Source organism: Cryptomeria japonica, chromosome 1, assembly GCF_030272615.1.
Source record: "Cryptomeria japonica chromosome 1, Sugi_1.0, whole genome shotgun sequence".
NCBI lineage: Eukaryota > Viridiplantae > Streptophyta > Pinopsida > Cupressales > Cupressaceae > Cryptomeria > Cryptomeria japonica.
The window spans coordinates 171,393,379-171,419,223 of record NC_081405.1 but is presented as its reverse complement, the minus strand read 5'-3'; the positions used below and the strand labels follow the sequence as shown (position 1 = coordinate 171,419,223).

The 25,845-nt window shown below is 37.3% G+C and overlaps 1 protein-coding gene across 1 annotated transcript in view; it reads right to left on the bottom strand.

Annotated features, from left to right (window-relative positions):
- LOC131034433 (histone-lysine N-methyltransferase ATXR4) overlaps positions 1-16,010 on the bottom strand; it is a 70,668-nt gene extending 54,658 nt beyond the window's left edge. The window contains exons 1-2 of the mRNA XM_057965929.2: positions 15,742-16,010; positions 15,507-15,646 (exon numbers count right to left, since the gene is read on the bottom strand). Of these exons, the coding sequence (XP_057821912.2) occupies positions 15,507-15,646; positions 15,742-15,802 (201 nt within the window). The 5' untranslated portion in view covers positions 15,803-16,010. The remainder of the gene's footprint in view (positions 1-15,506; positions 15,647-15,741) is intronic.
- Between the last annotated feature and the right edge of the window lie 9,835 nt (positions 16,011-25,845).

Below are 25,845 nucleotides of genomic sequence, written 5' to 3'. Positions count from 1 at the left end.
GGATTCATATCATATGCCCCCTGTGCTTCGTCTATAGTCGTGGCCGCGGGATTGTTTGGGAAGGGAATGTCGAATGCGTCACCAATGGCCTCAGGAGTGAAGTTGGCGAGGGTCATATTCTCGAGGAGCACCAATCTGGAACCTAGCTGATAATGTCGAGCAGTTTCTACCACTAACTCATAGTTTTGTACTGCTGGAGGAAATCCCACCGCTTGGGCGATGCCGCTTTCCACCATCTGTCTGGGCTTGCCATATGCGTTAGGGGAGAAGACCCGATTCCTGAAGTCTGGGACAAGAATATGGCCTAGGTCGGTATCACCAACACTGTCCCAGACGCTTTGAACTTTTGACTCCCTCAATCCCCCTCTTTGATACTGGTACTTCATCCTTTTGACTTTGCGTGGGATATCTGATTTGGATGCTCGCGATGTCTCGGCTGTAGCGGGCGTTTTTGATGATTCCACCGCTGATTTAGGCATTTATCCTGCACAGCCGGACGCGGATTATGGGGCGATATAAAAGAAGTAAGGCGGGTTAGAGAATATGCCAGCATTCAAGGATTAATTCAAAATTTGGATTGGAAACAGCGAAATATTGCTAGCTGAGAGCTTGATTGAGCAAAACATTTATTCACGAAGCTTTTGATTGCGAATTTCTACTTAAGCATTTTCTGGATTAATTTTCAAATGGGACAAAGCTCGAAAAATTCTCCTAAGTTTGAAAATGCAATTCCTAGCTGATCCTTAGGAGCGAATCCTAATTTTGATTGCTTTGCATGACGTTTTAATAATCGGAAAAAAGATGCAAATTTGAAGATTTAAGCATTTTAATCACTTTTGCACAGGCATGCATCCAATTTATAAATATTTCAGACGATCAAGAGAGGTAGAGCGTACTTACCTGGTGAAAATGGATGGCGAGAAACTGCCCGATTTGCTGTGCAAGAACGAATGGATAGTTCTGCAAATTTTGAATTCCAACGGTTATCTCTCTAATTCAAATTTTCGCGATTGTGGTTGGAAAAGAATTTGCAATGTCGAGTTTTAAACTAGGCAATTTTACCTTTAGGCGAAATGACAATTTGAACTTGGACGCTTGGAAGGGTTTATGTCAGCGTTTTACCTTGGATGCAAATTATGCTTTCTGGCTCCCCCTTCAAAACCCTATGCCATCCTCCCTCACACGAACTTCGGTGGTATGGGGGGGGGTGTTTACAGACTTTTAAACTTCACACTTCGTCTCCCAAATCGCAAACTTCGGATGCCTTTGCGTTATGAGGTTTATTGCACTTTCTACGTTGTGATCTTAGGAGGAATGGAGGATTTTACCAATTTCGAATTCCTCATTTTTGCCCTATGCGTCGCGATTTTGATATTGATGGCGAACTTCGGACCATTTGGAGTTTTCGCCAAAATTGACCCTTGCTTCTTCGTGTCTATCCTCTAGCTCGCGACTTCGGTGGAATGGAGGATTTTGAAACCTAAACTGCGTTTTTACCTTGGAGAACTTCGGCGCTTTATCTTTTCGGACTTTTCAGACATTTTGGCGATTTTCACACAAACTTCGGATCTTTGAACGTTTTTGCCAGTTTTACGAATTCTCCCATTTTGCCCTTAGGGTTTGAAATTTGGCCCATAAGGCGATTTCGGCAACTTTAAACTTTTTGAAATTTTAATTTCAGGGTCCGAAATTCAGCCCTTTGGGCGATTTTGCCAACTTAAGTGAAATTTCGAACCTTTGAACGCTTTTGCCAGTTTTTTACGAATTTCGGACCTTTTGAGGTTTTTGGCAACTTTAAGTGGTTTTTGGACCTTTTTGGGTTTTTGCCAACTTAAAGTGTTTTTCGGACCTTAGACCAATTTTGCAAACTCAAGGCATTTTTAAAATTTCGGCCCCAGGGTCCAAAATTAGGCAACTTAAAGTGAAATTCGGACCTGGGAGGTTTTTTGGCAACTTAAAGCATTTTTCGGACCTTTGGCCCATTTTGCCAACTTTTGAACTTTTGAAATTTCGGCCCCCTGGGCGATTTTAAACTTTTCCTCAAGAAGTGCGAGCTTGGGCACTTGGGCGAGTTTGTCAACTTTGGCATTTTGAAACGAAATTCACTCCTCCTCCGGCTGGCGAAAATCGTCATTCGTTCAAATCTTGTAAACTCCGTAAAAACAAACCTCATGCAATTTATCTCATCACTCTTATCCGAAAAACGGCAAGTTTGGGTCCTCGTGCGACCTTCAGACGCGCTGTCCTTTGCTTGGCGGGCTTCGCCAACCTCTATCATCTTACGCCCATTCAAGGCGATTTCACAATTTTGAATAATCTTTTGGAATTCGTGTCCAAGGGCTAGACTAGCCTAATGGAATGACTGGCTTCTCTTCTTTCAACATCATCACTTCACGGACCAGTCGCGGCCTCCCTCGAAAGGACGTGAGACACTCTGCGCAAAACTCAACAGGGCGAAGACGAAAGGCTCAAAAAGGGAAGGGGCCCCTGTCGACGACAAGGAGCATGTGCAACGCACAACAAACCCCCAGGTTCCCAAGTTCCTAAGTCTTCAACCCCGAAACTCTGGAACCCCCAGGTTCCCAAGTTCCTAGTTCTTCTACCCCGGAACTCCGGAACCCCCAGGTTCCCAAGTTCCTAATTCCTCAACTCCAGAACCCCGAAGTTCCCAAGTTGCTAGTCTTCCCAACTTCGGTGACCCAGGTCTCCGAAGTTCCTAAGTCTTCAACCCTGGAACTCTGGAACCCCCAAGTTCCCAAGTTCCTAAGTCTTCCCAACTTCAGTGACCCAGGTCTCTGAAGTTCCCCCAACTTCGGTGACCCAGGTCTCCGAAGTCTTCCAAACTTCTTTTCGGCTGGCAACACTTCCGGATGGCATGATCGACACTCAAGGCTTTAAATGCTCCGACAGTTTTGGTGACTTATGCACTTTCTTTTGTGGAGCCACAGGGGTGCATTTAATGTTTTTGGCAAGATTTCCATCAAGGTAGGTACGGGGCCATGCTTGGTGACTTGTTTCATGACTGCATACTCTGACTTTGGAAGGTCAGTCAATCCACCTTCTCAGGGTTGCCTTTTGTGGTATGGCTCGGTTGCTTGCATGTACAAGTCAAGTGCACGCACTTCCCTGCACTCCCAGACTGACATACAGGGGTCATGATCACTCTTGTAACCTTTTTTCTATATAAAGGCTGTTAAGACTCACTGTAAAGGGTTCTCTCCCTGCTGCCTTGAGCTTTCCTATGCTCTTTATCTTCTCTTGAAGACTTGTAATTATTATTGCATTTCTGCAACTGTAAGTTTGGCCTTTGGCCTTTGAATGAACTGAAATTACATTCTTATCTTCCTTCAACTTATGCATGTTGTGTATGTTTCCTTACCTTCATCATGGGTGTATGTTTTGTGGCTCTTCTCTCCATATATGCTGTGTTAACTTGTATTCTGAGTGTGACTTGTGGGAATCCTTCTCCTCTCTTGACACTTAGCAAATTCTAACCTCCATGCATGTGTTTGGGTCACTCATGAAACTTAAGTTTGTGCATCTCTTAGGTATTTCAGTTGATTCCTTGTGCCATTTCGGGTGGGGAGAAGAACAATCTCTTATCTTGGTGCATCACCTCCTTTTGTTTCAAGCATTTCTCTCTTCCCTTTACCTCTGCAAGTTGTTAGGATAGGCTTAGGAGTAAGTTTTGAAGTGTTGAGTTGGTTCAACACCTGCCCCTGGATTGAGAAGGAAGTCGGCCTTCTCCGGAGATTCAACCCCCTTGCGCAAGGTCCCACACTTCGGGGTTGTTTCCATGTTTTACAAGCTTGCTGAGTTGATAGCTTAGCAGGGGTGTGAGCTTTTGTGACAACGGTTTGTATTAGTGTTCTTTGATGATATATTAATTTATAGCAAGACATGTGAAGAACATTTACATCATGTTGATATAGAGTTACAAGTCCTCCAAAATCACCATCTCTATGCAAAGCCTTCCAAGTGTGCTTTTGGTCTCAAAGAGGTGGAGTTCTTGGGACACATAGTTTCACATGGAGTAAAGGTGGATCCTAACAAAATTCAACCTATTGTGGAATGGTTTGTTCCCAAAATCATAAAGAAATTGAGGGGTTTCTTGAGGTTGACTAGATATTATAGAAGATTTGTGAAAAACTATGGTCATATAGCAGCACCACTCATAGTCTTTTGAAGAAGGATTCTTTTCATTGGAACAAGTTCGCTAATGCAGCATTGAGAAATTGAAGGAGGCTATGTGCACTACTCCAGTTCTTGCTACTATAGACTTCACCAAGGATTTCATTGTAGAATGTGCTGCTTTGGGTAATGGTACTGGAGTAGTTCTCATGTAGGAGGGCAAGACCATTGCTTTTGAGAGTTGTCAATTAAAGGGTAAGAATCAACTCAAAACTATTTATGGGAAAGAAATGCTTGCTATTCTTCATGAAGTAAAACAACAGGGACCATATCTAATTGGAAGACACTTCAAAGTTAAGACAGATCATGATGGTCTAAAATATTTTTTGGAGCAAAGATTATCTTTTGAAGAGCAACAAAAATGGGTCACTAAGATGTTGGGGTATGACTTTGAGATCATATACAAGAAAGGCAAGGAAAATATTGTGGTGGATGCATTATCTAGGAAGGATGAAAAGGATGAAGCTTTATTGTGTGCCATTTCAATATTACAAGTAGATTTGGTAGCAAAACCTCAAGCGAAGTGGAAAAACAATGTTGCTACAAGTAATCTCATTCAACAAATCCAAGTAGTTCAAATAAGTCTTGTTGGAAGAGAGATGCTTTATGGTATAAAGAGTGATTATACCTATGCAAGAATTCCACTCTCAAACAAAAGATTTTCACAAAACTTCATGAGTCTCCGATAGGTGGTCATTCAAGATTTCTGAAGACATATCATCGAGTCAAAGAAGACTTCTTTTGGGAAGGACTACAAGGAGATGCTCAAAGAATTGTGGTTGAATGTTTGGTTTGTCAAAGAAATAGAGGGGAGATAGTTAAGACACCGGGTCTCTTGCAGCACTTAGTTATTCCTAGCCAACAATGGGAAGAGGTCTCCATGGATTTCATCATAGGTATCCCAAGATATCAAGGTAAGAATGTCATCATAGGAGTGGTGGATCGCCTCACTAAATATGCCCATTTTATTGTATTATCGCATCCTTTTACAGCTAATACAATGGCAAAAGCATTTTTGGAGAATATACAAAAGCTACATGGTACACCCAAGGTTATTGTTAGTGACTGTGTTCTTAGCTTTACTAGTGACTTTTGATGAGATTTATTCTCATGTTTGGGAACTCAATTGGCCCATAGTTCTTCATAACATCCTCAATTTGATGAGAAAACTAAGGTTGTTAATAAGTGTTTGGAAGGGTATCTACATCGTTTCACTTCAAATAAGCAATCTCAATGGGTAGCTTGGCTACCACTAGCAAAATGGTGGTATAACACTTCCTTCCATAGCTCATAAAAATGTCTACTTTTATGGCACTCTATGGATATTAGGCTCCTTCCCTCACATCATCGTTGAGGGTGTCACCAAGAGTTCAGGCTATGGAGCACCACATGCTTCATCAACAAGTACTTTCAAGAATCAAGGAGAATTTGGCCATGGCACAAAATCAAATGAAGCACAAAAATGAACCAACATCATAGTGAAAGAAGTTTTGAAGTTGGGATTGAGTGTTCTTGAGATTGCAATCTACAAGTATCACTGAAGCAACAAACAAAGAATACTAAGTTGTCACCAATATATTATGGCCTATACCAAATCATGTAAAAGATAGATAGTGTTGCTTACAAGCTCGGGTTGTTGCCAACAACCAAGATACATCCAATTTTTCATGTTTCCTTTTTGAAGAAAGTAATTGGGAATAAAATCCCTACACAGACAATATTACCAAAGCTTGATGAAGAAGGAAGAATCATATTGGAACCAGAGTTCATTCTCCAAACATGTACAAACAAGCTAAGGACTAGAACATTAATGAATATCTCCTTTAGTGGAAGAATCTACCAATTGAAGATGCCACATGGGAAGATGAAGTGTTCATTTACAAGAATCCACATTTGATTAGCATTAAGGACAATGCTTCTCTGAAAAGGGGGGGCATGCTACACCCTTAATTCAAGAGAATACATATGGTTATGAGTAGTCCGCTTGTGGCTACCTTAACTCCTAATTAAGCCATATTATCATTATTATATTTAGTTATTTAGGTCAGCTTTGGGCCTATATAGTCATATTTATCTTGGCTTGGATGATATTCTAGGCATAAGTAGGGTATATATAGGAGGTAGTGAGTCTTATTTCATAATCAAATTGTGAAGTGTGTTCTCATTAGATATATTTTGAGGTTTGCCCCCTTGAAGTGGCTTGTTATTCTCAGCTATTATAAAGCATTTGTAGCATATTTCATATTATCTTCCTCTTTTGTATAAGTTATTCCATAGCAATCAATGTATTCACATCTCCACTTCTACTATTCACAAGATACATAATGGATTAGAGGTTTAGTCAAATTTCTAGACCTAAAAAGTGGATGGCACTTAGTGCTTACTTGCCTTGCAACAATGGACAGACCTCAAAGCCAGTGTTAGACACCTGGAAACACCAAGTTAAACATATTGATAGGGCCTTTTAGACTTCAATAATGTATAATATGTTAGAATCAATGACAGTCCCAAAGAAACTGAGAAAGGGGGGGGGGGGTGAATCAGTGTCTAACCGGTTAGCAGAATATTTAAACTTATTTAAAACTTTGCATCCCAAAACGGTGTACCGGTAAATAAGAATTAATGCAGCAAATAAGAATAACAGAGACAGCATAGAGAACACACCATAACACAAGATATTTAACGAGGAAACCCGGTGTGGGAAAAACCTCAGTGGGATTTGTGACCCCCAATATTTACTCACTGGCCAATGAATAAATACTACTTACAATGAGGGGCCTGCACGTGCAGGGAGGCCAACTGCCTAGAGCTCACTGCTCAATCACAAAATAGGAGTCACACTGACTACAAAATAGATTATCAAAATCCAATACAATGTATTGCTCAAAACAGCATCTCATATGTCAGGTTCCGTACCGGTTTAAGCTCAGACAATAACCAAAACCTTCGCTGTCAACTATATCACCTTATACAAAATTGCCTTATGTATCTCATCTATTTCCATACTTAATATGACCTATAAGATCTCATACATATATGAGTCTTTTACAATATACCATGTCGGCTTTACAAAGGATAATTACATTACAAAACAATAAACAAAAGTTTATTCCATGTCGGCTTGAGTGTCGGTATGCATTGTTGCCGATGTCGGTGAAGTGCCTGTCGGTGTATGTAGAAATCTATTGCCGGTGCCGGTATCTGCCGGTTGGTTGCCAGATGATTGCCAATTGGTTGGTTGCCATCAATGACAACATCAACTATTCTCATAAGAGTGTAGAATGCCAACAATCTCCCCCTTTGGCATTGATGGCAACACTCATAAGAAAAATCAAAAGCTATTTCCAAAAACTGAAGTCCAAAAGATTCCAAAAATATGTGCTCCCCCTGAGTAAGTGATCTCCTTTGTACATGTATTTTTCTCTCCACTCCTCCCCCTTTGGCATCAATGACAAAGGATGTCAAAAATAGTCAAACGAGTGCAAAAATTTCACCTCAAAGTTTGTAACCGATTGGTTACAATCTGAAAAATATCTGCCAAAATTAAATTTAGACTCTGCATAAACCTTTTGCTATCATTCAAAGTTGCCTTAGTCTGTTGAATCATGCCAGTGAGATAATGCATGCGTTCCTCCGATGATCGCTCTCCTTGAATTAATGCCTTAAATATTTCAATTCTCTAAGTAATCAGATTGTCCAACTTAGGACCAAGTTTATCTTTAAGTTCCCGAGCATTTGACCTTATCCTTGCCTTTTCTTTCTCAAGTTTCTCTAATTTCTCCTCAAAACCTACCATTTCCTGCTCAAAAACTGATATATGTCCGGATGAACCAATTATATTATCTGCTATGTCATCAATTTTTTTTTGTGTTTTTTTGATCTCCTTATCTGTGTCTTTTGTCAAAAGGTGAGGTTTGCATGTTTCCCTATATAGCTCCTTATATTCTAGAATTGTAGAGTTAAGTACCAGTAATAATGTATTTACATGATCTGTACATTTCTTTATAGTGTATTCAAATAATGTGTTTTTCTCTTTTTCAACTCTCTCCTTAATTGTGTCCTCATTCACCTTGTCAATAGTTATTACATTATCAGCAATAAATTTGGACAATGTGTCCAATTTACCTAAAGAATCCTTAATGTGATCTGTGTTGCAATTTGGTACAATCAACTTAAGAATAGGTAATGTGTTATCAATTGCCTTATAGGCCAATGCATTGCAATCCGTTATCTTCTTAATTGAATCCAAAAGTACCTTTGTAACATTGGTAGGTCTGAATTCACCTGTAGATGTGCCGGATGTCTGACCAATCATTTTTATTACCTCTTTGCTTCCATCAGATGTGTCCAATTTGCTTGCATTTTCTTCTGGTGGATCAATCTGTGTTTGCATCTCAACTTTTAAAGGTTTCTCAGACTGTTGCAATGTTTATGTGATTGTCGGTTTCTCTATCTCTGTGTGCACCTCTACCCCAGTTTGTTTCTCTTCCGGTTTCTCTGAAAGTCCAACTGCCGGATTCTCAGTCTCCAGTGGCCCTGTGCTAGTATCTTTATCTTCAATAGGTTTTTCAATCTGTGTTGGTTGCTCTGTTTGTGTTGATGTCTCAGTTTCAACAGTTTGTACCGGTTCCTCTGCTATGTTGCTATTGTCAACATTGTCTGCCTTAACTTCAGAGGTTTCCTTATCCACAACAATGTTTACCTCTTGTGTATCCACATTCATTGTAAAAAGTATTTCTGACTTGGGATTAGTATCATCATGTCTTATTTCTTCAGTGTCAATAACTGGTGGATCTTCTGAGTGTACCGGTGCAGTATCCAAAGGTGGCAGTGGTAGATTGTCAGTAATCTTAATGTTTGGAACTCCACCAATTTTTCCTTTACTTTGTCCTTTTGATAAACCTTAAATATCTTCTTAGGTCTGCTCTTTTCCTCTTGTTTTTCTTTCTCTACAAAGAATATATCCCAATTGTTCGTTGTTTCATCTGCAATTTCCTTTACTCTTCCAGCCATCAGGCTCACTTGCCGGTGTCCACTAGCAAATACTGATCGGTTAGCCTCGGAAATAAGTTCATCTATTTCTTCCTTGGAGTTAACCAGGTGGACTGCCAAGAGTGCTTCAACTTTCAGTTTCTTGTCTAATTCCATCACTGATAGCCTTTTAGCTTCTAGTCTCATGTAGAGATCATTTGGTAGCTCATTAACAACTTCAATCAAAACTTTCTTATAAATGTCTAAGTGAAGAACAATGCTTTCTTCAATAATTTTTTTGTCACTATCATTTGAAGAAGTATACCATTTATTCACATTAGATAAATTACCTTCCTCTGTTATTTCATTCAGTAAATCATTCAATGAAGGGGTAACCGGTGTCTGTTTTCTCTTTGGAGTAAGCTTCTTCTTGGGTTCCCTAACTGCCTGTTGTTTCTTCCTTAAGGTTCTTGTTTTCTTCAAAGTAGGAGAAGGTATCGGTGAGGCTTTCCTTTTCCTTTCCACTCTTTTGAACTCAGCAACCTTCCCACTGTCACTGTCAGAAGATGTGTCAACCAATGAAATATGTGCCTCCAGTTGAAGTCCTTCAAGCTCACTAGCCGATATGCCACTAAGGATCATGACATTTTCTTTGATTTTATGTGCTTCCTTAGATGCATCCCTAATGAATTTGTCTCTTTTCTTCTTATTTTTCTCCATTGACACTTTACTAGCTATGGTTTCAACACTTCCAAAAATTTCCTCTAATGGTTCTCTAGGTGCTTCAAGCAATGCTTTTGCATATGTTTCCAAAACATGTAGATCAACCTCATAACCCATTTCAGTAACCCAAATAGTTCTAGGGCTTACTGCTTTCATCCAAGTTTCATCTCTTTTAATGACAAAACAGGTTTGCTTGTCATATTTCTCAACTATGCTCTGAGAGATCCTTTCCCTAGCTCTCATCTTAGATTGGAAAGATTTAAAGTAGTTTGTTATGTTTTTATCTCTATCAGTTCCCATGTCGGTAAAAGCTTCCTGTAGTTGTTTTCCTACTGGTGTATCATAACTAAAGTCTTTGGGTCCTGTACCGAGGATCTCTTTGGTGAAATATAACATCAAACATACCAGAGGGTTTCCAAAGCGGAAAGTACCCTTTGTGTCTCCCTTAATCTTTTTCAGGTTGTCAATAAACTCATCTTTTAACCATTCACACACATCTATCTTAGCATTGTTGTTTATCATTTCATGTGCACTATAAATACAAAGACTAGAAACAGAATTGAGTCTGTTAGCATGTGTGGCTCTATATCCAAGGACCATACTTACATATCTCATTGATGTCCTTAATGTCATTCACTCTAAGTGATCTATTGTCAAATGTTGCTCTAGTTAGGCTTGTCACCATTTTGTTGGGAATCTTCTTTGTCTTATCAAAACTACTACAGGTTGAGTGTAAACCAGTAACTGCCCTAATTGCTTGTCGGGTTATCTTACAAACAGAATCCAACCATAAGAATTCTCCATGTGCTCTACTCAATACAATCCTTACCACTTCCTCTGGAAATTGAGGGATATTCAGTATCTCCACAAAACCTAAAGTTTCCACAATCTTATGTTCGGGTTTAACAAATCCATGTTCATCACAAATGACCTTGTTAAACATTTTCATTAACTCCTCATATCCTAGGTCTTCTATATTGCAATGTATGTAAATCCTAGGGTCTTCTGCAAATGCTACACTCTTAGGTATTTTTGAAAAAGCTCCTACAGAGTCGTCTTGCTTCGCAATCTCGGGAATTATTTTGAACATGGGCCTAGGGCGTTTTACATTCTCCACAATGGTAGGGTTCAGAATAAATTCAGGAACAGAAGATGAAGCAGCCATTATGAAAAATACCTCTTGTCCGGATGTTTGTTGAATGCTTGAAAAACACTTCTCTGATTTGCCTAGAATGCCTTTGCTCGATTTCGCGCTCACAGAAAGTTGAATGCTCAGTGAGTTTGAAATGAGGGTTTCCCGGTGCTTTATAGCCAAAATATTCTTTAAAACATCATTAAATGCTTGTTGGTTAAGTGAAAACTTAACACACTTATAGCCAAAATATTTTTTAAAACATCATTAAATGCTCGTCGGTTAAGTGAAAACTTAACACACCTGCCAGTAAAGAAGAAATGTATCTTCTCACCATCAACCAAGGGTAGAATGCATGTTTTTCAATTCGCTGACATACCCCCAAGGGATTATTCCTCAGTTAGATGAAGAATCTCCTGCCGGTGGAGGATTACTCAGTTCTACCGGTGAAGATATAATTTCATCAGTTCTCTTATCTCTTTTCTTAATCCACTGTTTTGAAAATTCTTGCTTTACTTCTTCTACCTTCTCTTTTCCCTTCAAGCTAGATCTCATATTGTTTGCCGGTGCATTCTTGCTTCTATAGAATTTAGCAATATGTCAAATCTTGTTACAAGCATAACAAGTCACATTATTCCTCTAAATAGCCTTTCCATATCCTTGACCAGTTTGTGATCTGCATTGATTAGATAAATGTCCATATCTTCCACAAACATAGCATTTCACATTCATTATGCACTTCTCTCAATTATGACCAGCTTTGTTGCATTTGGAACATTGACTGGTGGGTGAGTTCATATTCTGATTATTTCTAAATCTACACTAATTTGCTCTATGACCATATTTATTGCAATTGAAACATTTCCCACTAAATTTATAAGCATTAGATTGTCTTACCGGTTTGTTCTGATCTTGATTGTTTGCAGTACCGAAACTTTCTCCAACTTCAAATCCAAATCCATTTGTATCTCCATTAGGCTTCTAACTTTTCAACATGTCATCAAGTTCTTCTGAACTTTTCTTGAATTTGTCTTTGTTCTTATTTGCAGTAGCCAACTCATTTTCCAGAATTCCAACTTGTCTCATAAGCTCAGTTTTATCATGTTGCATGTGAATCAGATCTGTCTTTAACATATGATTTTCATGACTAAGTCTCAGATTTTCATTTCCAGCATCATTAAGTCTCCTAGTCAAGTCTTCTTCATTCTTCTTCCTGTCTTCAATATCTTTACATAAACTCATAGTCATATCTTGCATTTCATTCTTCATATTACTGTTTTCTTGTCTCAACTTGTTTGCAATGTCTCTAAGAGTTTATTTTTCATCATCATCATTCTGCATCTTCTCATGAAGTTCTTTTCTTTTATTTTGTGCAATAGCAAAATTCTCCTTAAGTCCTTTTATGAATTCCTGTGCAATCCTCAGATCATCTTCAAGTTTGATATTCTTCAATTTCTCTGCATCAAAATCTTCAAGAGCTCCTTCCAACTGTTTTCTTAAGTTCTCCATCTGTACCGGTGTCAGAATCTTCCTCAAGCTGTTAGGCTTTTGAAAATAGAGGACCAAGCTCTGATACCAATTGTTAGATTCAATGACAATCCCAATGACACTGAGGGGGGAGGGGGGGGGGGGTGAATCAGTGTCTAACCGATTAGCAAAATATTTAAACTTATTTAAACTTTGCATCCCAAAACAGTGTACCGGTAAATAAGAATTAATGCAGCAAATAAGAATAACAGAGACAGCATAGAGAACACACCATAACACAAGATATTTAACAAGGAAACCCGGTGTGGGAAAAACCTCGGTGGGATTTGTGACCCACAATATTTACTCAATGGCCAATGAATAAATACTACTTACAATGAGGGGTCTGCACATGCAGGGAGGCCAACTGCCTAGAGCTCACTGCTCAATCACAAAATAGGAGTCACACTGACTACAAAATGGATTATCAAAATCCAATACAATGTACTGCTCAAAACAGCATCTCATATGCCAGGTTCAGTACCAGTTTAAGCTCAGACAATAACCAAAACCTTCACTGTCAACTATATCACCTTATACAAAATTGCCTTATGTATCTCATCTATTTCCATACCTAAAATGACCTATAAGATCTCATACATATGAGTCTTTTACAATATACCATGTCAGCTTTACAAAGGATAATTACATTACAAAACAATAAACAAAAGTTTATTCCATGTCGGCTTGAGTGTCGGTATGCATTGTTGCCGATGTCGGTGAAGTGCCTGCCGGTGTATGTAGAAATCTATTGCCGGTGCCGGTATCTACCGGTTGGTTGCCAGATGAATGCCAGTTGGTTGGTTGCCATCAATGACAACATCAACTATTCTCATAAGAGTGTAGAATGCCAACATAATAATGTGTGCAAGTTTAAAGATTTAAATAAAAATTCAACCCTCAAGTCATGTCCCTTTTTCGATCCAAAGATAATCAAGTGCACCTAAGCCTATTATTTTATTTTTCGTAAGATTGGGTAAGGTGAGGGAAAATAATTTTAATTTAAATTTGTCCTAAATCATTTTATGTTGTAACACTTTTAAATAGGCGACAACTTATGTGTTGTTTGTAATGTCCCCTTTTGGGATCACCTTATACTTTGCCCTGAATTCACAAATCCAGAATGAAACAAGGGAAAAACATAGTTAGAGATATAATCTTCACTCAAGAATAAGATGAGATAACTCTATTTTGGAAACCTGCAACCATTTTAGACAACAATGTAGATATAACTCATGAAATACATCCAATTCTAGGGTTAGGATATATATATATGCACACACACACAACAAGTCTTAATGATTACATGGAATCTCAACCATAATGAGGATTGTGTTGGGAGACATGATGAGGTGCCCCAAGTATCCTCTACCCTAGGCCTAATAGCAGGACCTTATCCTCTATGGCCTTAACCATCATCATGAGGTGGTGTACCTGGTGACGGCTTTACACCATTCCCCTCCATCATGTCAACCTCTCACCTCTTATGATTTGTTCACTTCAACAATTGATCAATGTGGAGATAGTACGTGAGCTGCAATAGGATGCCCATGACCCTCAACCCTAGGCCCAAGGTTTGAAACTTATCCTCCTTGGACTATTGTGGTCCTTAATCGGTCCTTAACCATCATCATGAGGTGGCCTCATGGTCCTTAACCATCTTACGAGGCGCAATACCTAGTGAGTAATCTTTCACCGTCCCCCCCCCTTACACTCCCTTCCTTCCTTCCACATGATCGATAAGTGTATGGATATTTAGATTCAAGCATATTTCTAATTGCATAAATTCAGCTTTATTTTGAAGAGTGTGATCTTCTCCAATAGAAAGAAAAAGAATCAATTCAGCTTTATTTTGAAGGAAGTATTCTAGAGGAAGTAAAGAGGTACATATACCAAGTTGGGATGGACTTCAACAACAAACTTAGGAAATTTGTAAAAGGAAGAGAACTTTGGGAAGGTAGAAAGCACTTTTTGCCCTTCAAAATAGTTGTAGAGAGGCAAAGTTATAGGATTACAAAATTATTCAAACTCGATTTGGACTATCAATAATTCTCGTGGTGCTCTATGGGTGTGAAATATGGGATAGCAACACTTCAAACACCGAATGAATGTGAATAGAGAGAATCCAAGAACACATGATCACAATACATTCAAGTTAAAAACTTGATCCCCTGTAAGATTCTTCTAGCTGAAACAAGTACAATTCCTTTTGAAGCCATAGTTATGGTGTGTCTTTTAAGATATCTAAAAAAATTGGGCAAATGGAAGCAAAGTGCTGGCCCTATGTTGTCTTTAAAGATGTCTTGATTGAAAGAAAGAAGTCATAAATGAAGCAAAACTGCAAGTGAATGAACAAATGACATATTCGCTTGAATGCTTGCCCCAATAATGGCAAAGAACAAAAAACATTTGTTCTAGATAAGTTTCACAAGTCTATTTGAGAAAAGACATTAAAGAGGAAGAAGAAATACTACCTTGAGGAAATTAATCCCATTTCTGACCATCAACAAAAGGCCTATATAGAGGCCAATATTCCTTGCAAAGGAAAGATTCTCATTGCTTGGTTAATCCAGTGTTCTCATTGCTTGGTTAATCCAGTGTGAAACAAGTAGATGGAAAAGGCCAAAAGAAGTATGCAAAGAGAGAATGTAAAGCTGACAATGAAATCCAAATCAAGTATACATGTGATTTAGCATCAACATCATTTCAAGATCTATTCAGTGAGTAGATGGTTGAGAGACACTTCAAAAAGTAAAAATGACAAAGTCTCCTCTCCCATAAACTATCTTTGATCTGATGGATGTTAAAACCTTCTATTCTATTTTAAGCCAGTTCTATTATAAGCCAGAGGTAAATTTTACCCACTCAAAACTTAACAAAAATTGTGTTGTTTCTGAGTCTTCTACACAAAAAATTCTAAATACTTTTAACATGACAACTTAAACCCCCAAGAATAAGTTACCTTATCCACGGTGGAGAGATAAGGATGAGCAACGAAGGGGTCCTCAGTGTGTATGAGGTCTCCGGTTCGAATCTCCCGAATTGCGAAAACTCCTCTACCTGTGTTTTCCGTTAACCCCACTCGAATGGGAGGCTGTGTCCCTGTCATTTGCGTGCTTTATAAACATTATTATATCAAGCTTCCAAGGTTTCTGAAAAAATATAGAATATGGGAAGGCGTTAGTATTATTCCACACCGGAGGAGAAATGACGCAATAATCGCTGAACGCTAACGTAACAATTTCTGCTCCCATTCATCCTCGCAAATTCAGTAGAGAACTGCCGCAAAACTTATAATATGCACACAGAATTTAGATACAGAACTAAGATCTTAGTATAGTCCTACGGGTGCAAGATACAATGTGATGTCCATGTTCAAATGTGTTGACATGACACCATATCACAATTTAAATATAAACCCAACGTAAGGATGAACTACGATTTTGAAATAGGGAAGCCTGTCAGTAGTGGTTATAGTCAATTTTGCATGTCTACACATCTTAAATGGTATATCAAATTCGATCATTTTATAAATCCAATGTAAGGATAAACTATGATTTTGAAAGAGTTTATGAATTGTATATGGAAGTGTAGCAGTAGTGGTTATAGCTAACTTTGCATGTCTATTCCACTCAAAATTGCCACTACTTGTGGACAAATGTTCCAATAGTTGTGCACACAAATGGGCCAACTATGGATCAAAAAAGCTAAAAAGTGATTGGCTATTAGTACATGTGAAACTTATTAATGAGCTTTTCATTATCATTTTTTTGGCTCCTTTAAAATTAGTAATTGGGGGGTTGGTGGACAAGGAGTGATTGGTTATTGGAACGTGATCCACTATTGGTACTCTTCCCCTACCTATTCAAGCAAGATATTAACAATTTGACATTGAACTCATTTGTTGGGAAAGATTCACAAAAAAGGCTCATAATTATTTCATCAATTAATTAGGTTACTTTATTCCTCCATATCTAGTCATTATTTATGACATTCCTCTTAATCATAAGCATATATATATTGCTCTAAGTCCTTTTGGAAAAAAAAATGGAATAAGAATCAAAGATATGCAACAATATATTGAATTTATTTTTATTTTTATTGTAGAAGTACTCTTTCTTCTTGCTAGAAAAAATTTGGAACACTCAAGTTGAGGAAGCTTATTGTTTTTTTGTGGACTTTAAGAAAGTTTTTGACATGGTACTTAGAGACAAACTATGGTACAAAATGGAAGAACTAGGCATCCCGGTTGTGTATAGAGTTGTAGTGCATAGACTATATGAGAAGGTTAGAGCTAAAATCAGAAGAAGTGAAGGTATAGCGATATTGGAGTTAAGCAAGGTTGCCCTCTATCTCCCACACTTTTTGGTTTATACAATGATAAGTTAGAAGCATGGTTAGGCAAGACAAAAGGAGATGGTGTTCGGTTGGCAGGTTATGTGGTGAAACTATTTTTATATGTCGATGATCTTATCCTAATTTCAAAAACAACTCATGGGTTAAGAGAACATCTAAAAGCCTTAGAACACTTTTGTCAAGAGGTTGGGATGCAAATGAACATCACCAAGACCAAAATCATGATTTTCTCATTAAAAGAAAAAGATCAACAAATTAACTTTCTTTTTGAAAGCAACTCGTTGGAAATAGTGAAAGAATACAAGTATCTTGGGATTGACTTTCACTATAAGCTCAGTTGGGAGACTTGTAGAACAAAAAAGATACATGGATATTGGAAAGCCTCATACTTACTTCAAAATACATGCAAAAAAGCAAAAATTTGGGATTAGAAAACCAAGAAAACCCTTTTTGGTTTACTAGTCACACTAGTTGTCATTTATGGTTGTGAAGTGTGGGGAAGCAGTATGTCTAGCTATAGTTGGAAACAATTAGAAAGCATCCAGAAACATCAAAAAAGAAGCAATTTTAAAGTTAAAACCACAGTCCCATATGAAATTTTGTTAGTTGAAGCAAGTACTTTCCCATTGGAGGCATCGACGTTAACCTAATTGATATCTTATTTAAAGAAGGTTGAAAACATGGATAAACATTGTTGGCCTAAAATGGTTGTGGAAGAGACGTTAAACTAGAGGAAGAAAACCTAGATGAAGCAAAACAACAATTGGATGAACAAGTGGGACATCAATTTGCATGAGTTCCCTAGTACCAACCATGAAATAAAAATTTATGTTATCAAAAAAATTTGATCTGTCATGTGGACAAAGTAGATTGGGCAAAAAAATGTATACTACATCAAACCTAGCAAAGGACCAAGGTGAAAAAACATATTTAGGGGCTATTAAAGGGAAAGCAAGGATGCTAGTTGGACAATTGAGAATAGGATCACACCACCTTAGGTGTGAGATTGGTAGGTAGAAGATACCTAAGGAAACAAGGGGGGAAAGAACTTGCATATTCTGCAATAAAGGGGTGGTGGAAATAGAATGACAATCATGGAGTGCATGACTTATAAGGACATTTGCACTTAGTATGAAAATGGATTGAGGGTTGACAACATGCACCAGTTATTTGAGAAAGATAGAATTGACCAAATTGTCAACCTCCTAGTCAAAATCAATAGTAGAAGATTTGACATCGAAAAGAATTTGAAGATTAATTAAGGATGCTATCTTCGGTCTCATAAACTGTTTAGTCTCGTGGACATCATTAAAAAATTTCATTCATTTTAAATTGATGCAATAAGTATTGGTTTTATGGCACTTAAAGATTATGTTCTTATTATAATTAATGTTGTTGTTTTTTTCTTTAACATTGTTGATTTAATCTAAAAGTTTTTTTAAGGACCAATACAATATGCAAGATTAAGAAAATGGAAAGTCTTGCAAGCAATTGTGTTTTTGCGCAATTAGGATGGTCTGTACAAGACAAGTTTTGCAATTGGAGGGTTAACTTCCTATCTATCTTAATGGCCAACTTAAAGTGTTGTGCTAAAAGAGGGTAAAAAGGGCTAAGCAAATAAAGCAAAATAAAAGGTTGAATAGATACAATATCTATTATCAAAGTAAAGCTTAATATATTGCAATGCAATAACAAATGAGAAAATATACACATAAACATTATGGTGGACAAAGACAAGTTGAGAATCATTTCAAACAAGACCTACTTATCAACTTCATTGATCATTACAATGGTCTATGCATACATTTTTAGAAACATGCATAGAGGTTCCTTGTATATCAAAAAAGAGAGACAAAAATCAACCTATACATAAGGCTAAAAATCTCAATTTGTGCAAAATGTCATCTAGTTCCAAATGGGCACACAAACTAAGATTTATAGACAATACCACCTAGCCTATACTTATTTTTTCTCCAAATTATATTTAAAATTTAAAATTTGTAGAATGAAGCCAATTCTACAAATATTGGCACCTTAATTGTTTGTGTTCGTGGTTGGATGTAGTTGTGCAACCTTCAATACTTGGTTTATGGAATCCACCACCTAGTATTAGAATATCATACTAGTAGTAGGTGAAACTTTCTCATCTAGGCAATGTATAGTTGTTGGCTATTAATGCTCAACCTTATTGTATCAAGGAATTTGAATTTTGGAAGTGAGGGAACTCACTTATACAATTATGGTGCCCTAGAACTCCTTAAGATGACACAAAGAAATTATGGATGCCAAAATTGTGTTGTTGGGATGCAAGATGAAGTCTTTCTAAGCTACAATGGTTATATGGCTTGCAAGTTGTCAAATGAATTTATCCATGACATATTGAACAATGTATGCTATCTCGAGAAAGGTTTGTTGTTTTTATTTATGGGAGTCCTCAAGAGCATGCCATATAACCTCAATTAAGTTATGACTTAACTTACTCACAAAATAAGTGGGGCCCACCAATACATATACAAAGAACTTGTACCTTTATAATGTTGTATGCACTACCATGTGCCACAATGATGAGACCCGTAATTGTTCATATTTACAATTTTTATTTCCTATTTTATAGAACATTTTGGTGGACATTTTCATATGATACATAAGATTATATGTTAATATTGTAATTATAAAGTACTAAAATTGATATATAATATTTAAAAAATTAATGTGTTTTTGAATAATTATTTTCAAAACCTAATAGTATATTATGTTAATTATGGTGTTTTTAGCATATAAGTATTATTTAGAAAAGCTAGTTCTTCATGCAACAAAGACAATAGACACAAATACTCATACCCAAGGTTATTGTTGTTAGGATTCCCATAGATACTGAGAGGGGGGGGTGAATCAGTATCTAACCGGTGAGTAGAATTTCTTATCTTAAAACATGCAGAACATATTATAATAGTGTACCGGTATGCAAGAAATAATGCAATAAACAGAATTAAAAACATCCACATGAAAAACACACCATGACACAAGGATTTAATGAGGAAACCTGGTGTGGGAAAAACCTCGGTGGGATTTGTGACCCACAATATCCACTTACTGGCCAATAAGAGAATATTACTTACAAGAGGGGCCTGCACATGCAGGAAGGCCAATTGCCTAGAGCTCACTGCTCAATGGGAAGTCTCACTGACTTACAATGTGGATTTATACAAATCCAATATCTTGTACTGCTTTACAATAGCATCTATAATGCCTGATTCAGTACCGGTTGCTACTCTGCTTCTTACATAAACCTTTTAACCTATATTTCGCATAATAGGTCTGCCTTATTATTTTTCCCTTTCGCTTACATCACTTTCTTAACTTACTTACAAAATGTCTACAATGATCTCTCTTATATATAAGAGTCATTTTACAACATGCCAAGTCGGCTTACAAAGTTTTTACAATAATAAACAAAATATAATATAACAAAATCATGCCAGCCTCTGTGCCGGTATACTTCCTTTCTTTGTGCCGGTGCCAGTGTCCTGAGTGTCGGTGTAGAGTTTGATCGTTGATGCTAGTGAACTATCATGTCGGTGTAATGCCTTGCCGATGCCATAGGATTGTAAGGTTGCCATCAATGACAAAACCTTCAATCACTTACAATGTCTCATTGGAGTGTGCATATGCCAACAATCTCCCCCTTTGGCATTGATGGCAACACTCATGAGAAATTTCAAAAGTGTATCCAAAAATGTGAAGTCCAAAAAATGTTACCAAAAATGTGTGTGCTCCCCCTGAGCATATGATTCATGTGATGTTTAATTTTCTCATCCCACTACTCCCCCTTTGGCATCAATGACAAAGGTTGTCAAGATGTCAGTAGAGTTTGTAGTTTCAACCTTGTAACTGGGTAGTTACAATTTGAAATAGATCCGCCAAAATCAAGTTTATACCCTCCATAAACTTTTTATTATCTCTTATTGTTGTCTCTGTTCTTTTAACTGTACCGGTGAGATGTTGCTAATGCTCTGTCGGTGTTTTCTGTCCCTGTATCGGTGCCTCAGATATTTCCTTCTGTAATGATGCTAGATAGTCCAATCTTAGACTCAGTTTTAATCTCAAATGCTTTGCCTTATTCACTATTCTCTCCTTTTCTCTTTCCAATTTAAGTAATTCTTCCTCAAAATTTGTTATCTTTTGTTCAAAAACTGATAATGTATCAGGTGAGTAACAAAATTATCTACAAGTTTATTGATTTCATCCTGTACCTTGCTCATCTTCTTATCTATATCTACAGTCAAAAAGTTTGTCTTACAGGTGTCTTTGTACAGAGTTTTGTACTCTTTCAATAAGTTACACAGTTCTGGTAGAAGTATGTCAAAATCTCTGGTATACTTCTTTATCTGCTCATCAAAGAATCTTTGCTTTTCAATTTCCAATTTGTCCTTCAATGTCTCTTCCTTTAATTTCTCAATGTTTTATGTGATATATTTACACAAGGTATCAAGTTGTCCTAAAGAATCTTTATTGTCTATATTACAATTAGGAGCAATTACCTTCAAAATTGGTATTGTGTCATCTATTGCCTTATAAGCTTGTGAACTACAATCTATTATCTTTTTAATTGGAACTAATAATACTTCAGTCACATTAGTTGATTTGTAGCCTGATGATGAGGAACCTACATTCTAAGTACCGCCAGTGGAAGTAACCAAGTTCGTATTGACCTCCGGTAGGTTTGTTTGTGTTTGCATTTCCTTAAGCAATGGTTTTTCTATTTCTCCAGTTGTCGGTGGCACTGTTTCCTTATGAACCTGTTCCTGTTTCTGTTGTTGTTCCTATTCAGGAGCCTTTTGTTCTGTTTGTTTCTCTGTTTGTTGCATTGTCTCAGTCTGAGTCTGAGTTTCTACTTGTTGCTCTTTGTCATCTATCAGTTTCTCCTGTGTGTTATCAGTTTACTCAGCTACCGGTGGCTCACTAGCCATTTCAGTCTTATCAGCTGTATCTTTGTCTACCACAATGTTGATCTTTTGAGTATCAACATCCACTGTATATAAGACTTTAGGATTATGATTGACATCCTCTACATCCATACTTTCAATTGCCGGTTGATCTTTTGTAGCTGTTGTTGTTACTAGTGCAGCAATCAAAGGAGGTGGGGGTAAGTTGTCTTTAACCTTGATACTGGGTGGTCCACCAACTTTACCTTTACCCTTGTCTCTTTCTTTCTGATATACCTTTATAGGTTTGTGGCTCATGTATTCTACTTGTTTTTCTTTTTCCACTAGGAAAATGTCCCATGTATTTTTTGTCTCCTGAGTCACCTCATTAACTCTTCCAACCATTAAAGCAATGTGCCAGTGTGCAGTAGAAAATACTGACCGGTTGGCTTCAGCAATTAAGTCATCAATTTCTTTGGGTGAATTCACCGGGTATACAGCAAGTGGCTTTTCTATCTTTAATTTCTTGTCAAGTTCTACTACTGCTTGTCTCCTTGCTTCCAGTCTCTTAAATAGTTCATCTGGTACTTCATCTACTACTTCCATTAAAAATTTCTTATACATATCCATATGCAATATAACACTGTTTTCTACTTGTTCTTTTTCATCAGCTTTCAGAGTGTCATATAGTTTCTCTATATTCTTCAATTTCCCTTCCTCTGTAATTTCATTCAAGAGTATGTCAAGAGGAGCCAAGTCCTTGTTTGTCCTCTTCTTCCTCTTGGGTGTCAGTTTCTTCTTCTTTGGTGTAGCCTTTCTTACCGAAGATCTCACTGCTTGTTGTTTTTGTCTTGTCCTCCTAGGTGAGGGTGTGGTTGCCGGTGAGGGATCTCTTTTCCTTACAACTCTTTTGAAAGTTGTAGGCATGTCATTCTCTGAAAATGTGCCTACTGGTGATAGGTGAGTTTCAGGTTGTGGAGCTGCTAACTCATCCTCTGTTATACCGGTTTGTTCCATTATTTTATCCTTGATTTCCTTTGCTTGCCTAGAACCTTTTCTTACAACTGCCTCAACCTTTTTCACTCTTTTCTTAGATTGTATTTGGCTTTCAATAGTTTCTGCACTACCAAATACTTCTTCCTTAGGTTCTTTAGGGGCTTCCAGAAGTGCTTTAGCATAAGTTTCAATTATATGAACATCTGTTGCGTAGCCCATCTCTATTACCCAAACTGTCCTAGGGATGACTCCTTCCATCCAGATCTCATCCTTCTTGATTACAAAGCATATTTCATCCTTATATTTGTCAACAATCTTTTGTGATAATCTGATTCTTTTCTTCATTTTGGCCTTAAGTGCTTGAAAGAAATCATGGATATTGTTTTCCTTATCTTCTCCCATATTATTGAATAGTTCTATTAGCTGTTTACCTACCGGTATATCATATCCAAGTTCTTTGTAGCCTATATCGGGAACCTGTTTGGTTATATGTAGCATCAGACATACTAGCAGATTTCCAAATTTAAAAGTTCCTTTCTTGTCCTTCTTAATCTTGCCTAAGTTGTCAATTAATTCGTCCTTCAACCACTCACATACATCAATCTTTGCATTATATGTGACCATGTCATAAGCACTCTTAATGCATAAACTTGAAACTGAATTGAGTCTATTTGCATGAGTAGCTTTATATCCTAATATCATGCTGATAAATCTTACATTAGTATCTTTTACATCATTGACTCTTAATGACGTTTTGTCGGATGTGGCACCAGTTAGGTTCATAACTAGGTCATTGGAGAACTTTTTAGTCTTGTCTAGCCTTTTACCAGTGGTCGGTAACCCTGTGACAGCTTTCACAGCTTCCTTGGTGATTTTGTGAATTGCATCTAACCAGAAAAATCACCATGTACCCTGCTTAAGACTATCCTAATCACATCCTTGGGGAATTCAGGAATGCTAAGGATCTCTGTAAATCCTAGGGTTTCAATGATCTTATGTTCATCTTTTACATTACTGGATTCATCACATATGACAGATTTAAACATGGTTTTAATCTCTTCATCTCCCAGTTCCTCAATGTTGAATGAATGTAAATTCAGGGATCTTCACATAAACAACTCCCTTAGGAATTTGAGAAAAAGCACCTAAAGTATCATCTTTCTTTGCTACTTCGGGAACTAATAGAAATACGGGCCTCTGTCTTTTTATAACTTCAACAATAGTAGGGTTTGCTATATATTCAAGTGCAGAGGTGGATGTCATGATAAAATACCTTTTACTGCCTTTAGGATGGATGATTGCTTGAAGTGTTCTGGCCTCTTTCTTGAAAATGCCTTAGCTCGGAATCTTCGCGCTCTTCGTAGGTTTGAAATCTCGGTGAAATGAAATGGAGCCAAAACCTCAAATTTATAGTGTCTTTTTGCCATCTACCACATTAAATGTATGCCGGTTAAGTAGTTACTTAACATTGCCTGTTAGTAATAAAGTAATTTCCAACTTCTCATCTCTAACCGAGGGAATAATAGCACGTGTCATTAGATTGCCAAACCCTCAAGAAAACTTTCTTCAATTCGATGAAGAACTTCCTGTCGGTGGAGCACTGCTCTGTCCTGCTGGTGAAGCATCACTTTGTCCTGCCAGTGAAGCATTGAGTGGTTCTACCGATGGAGGAGTATTCCCAATATTTAGATCAACTTTTCTAATCCATTGTTTTGAGAATTCTTGCTTAACCTCTTCAACATTTTTTCTTTACCCTTCAAGCTAGAACTTTTGTTGTCTGTCGGTGATCCTTTACTTCTACAAAATTTTGCAATATGCCCAATCTTGTTACATGAATAACAAGTTACATTATTCTTCTAAATAGCTTTCCCATAACCTATGCCGGTTTGTGTTCTGCATTGATTAGATAAATGTCCAAATCTTCCACAAACATAACATCTCACATTCATTCTGCAATTTTCAGAGTTGTGACCAACTTTGTTGCATTTAGAACATTGACCGGTGGGTGTGTTGATATTCTGATAATTTCTAGATCTACATTCATTTGCTCTATGACCATGCTTATTACAGTTAAAGCATTTTCCATTGAATTTAAAAGTATTAGGTTGTCTTACCGGTTTGCTGTGATCCTGAGTATTTGCAGTACCGGAGCTTTCACCAACTTCAAAGCCAATTCCAGAAGTGTCACCTTTAGGTTTTTGATTCTTCAGCAAGGTGCCAAGTTCCTCTGAGCTTTTCTTGAATTTTTCTTTATGTTGATTTGCAATTTCTAGTTCTCTTTCTAAGACTTCTTTCTGTCTCATCAGTTCATTTGAGTCATTCTGAGTGTGCATCAAATCTGTCTTCAATAAATCATTTTCATAGCTAAGTCTTGTGTTCTCATTTGTTGCATCACTTAGTCTTCTGGTCAATTCTTCTTTATTCTTCTTCCTATCCTCAATTTCTTTACAAAATCTCATAGTCATATCTTGCATCTCATTCTTTGTTGTCATGTTCTCCAGTTTCAGCTTGCTTATCTGATCATTAAGTGATTCCTTTTCATCATTTTTTCACAAAGTTCTCTTCTCTTATTTCTTGCAACAGTAAGATTCTCTTGAAGTGCCTGAATGATGTCCTAAGCTGCCTTTAGATCATCTTCTAGTTTGATATTTTTCAATTTTTTTGTATCATAGTCTGAGAGAGCTCCTTCAAGTTGCTTAATCAGATTTTTCATCTTTACCGGTGTCAAGATCTTCCTCAAGCTGTTAGGCTTTTGAAAATAGAGGACCAAGCTTTGATACCAATTGTTAGGATTCCCATAGATACTGAGAGGGGGGGGTGAATCAGTATCTGACAAATGAGTAGAATTTCTTATCTTAAAACATACATAACATATTATAACAGTGTACCAGTATGCAAGAAATAATGCAATAAACATAATTAAAAACATCCACATGAAAAACACACCATGACACAAGGATTTAACAAGGAAACCCGGTGTGTGAAAAACCTCGGTGGGATTTGTGACCCACAATATCCACTTAC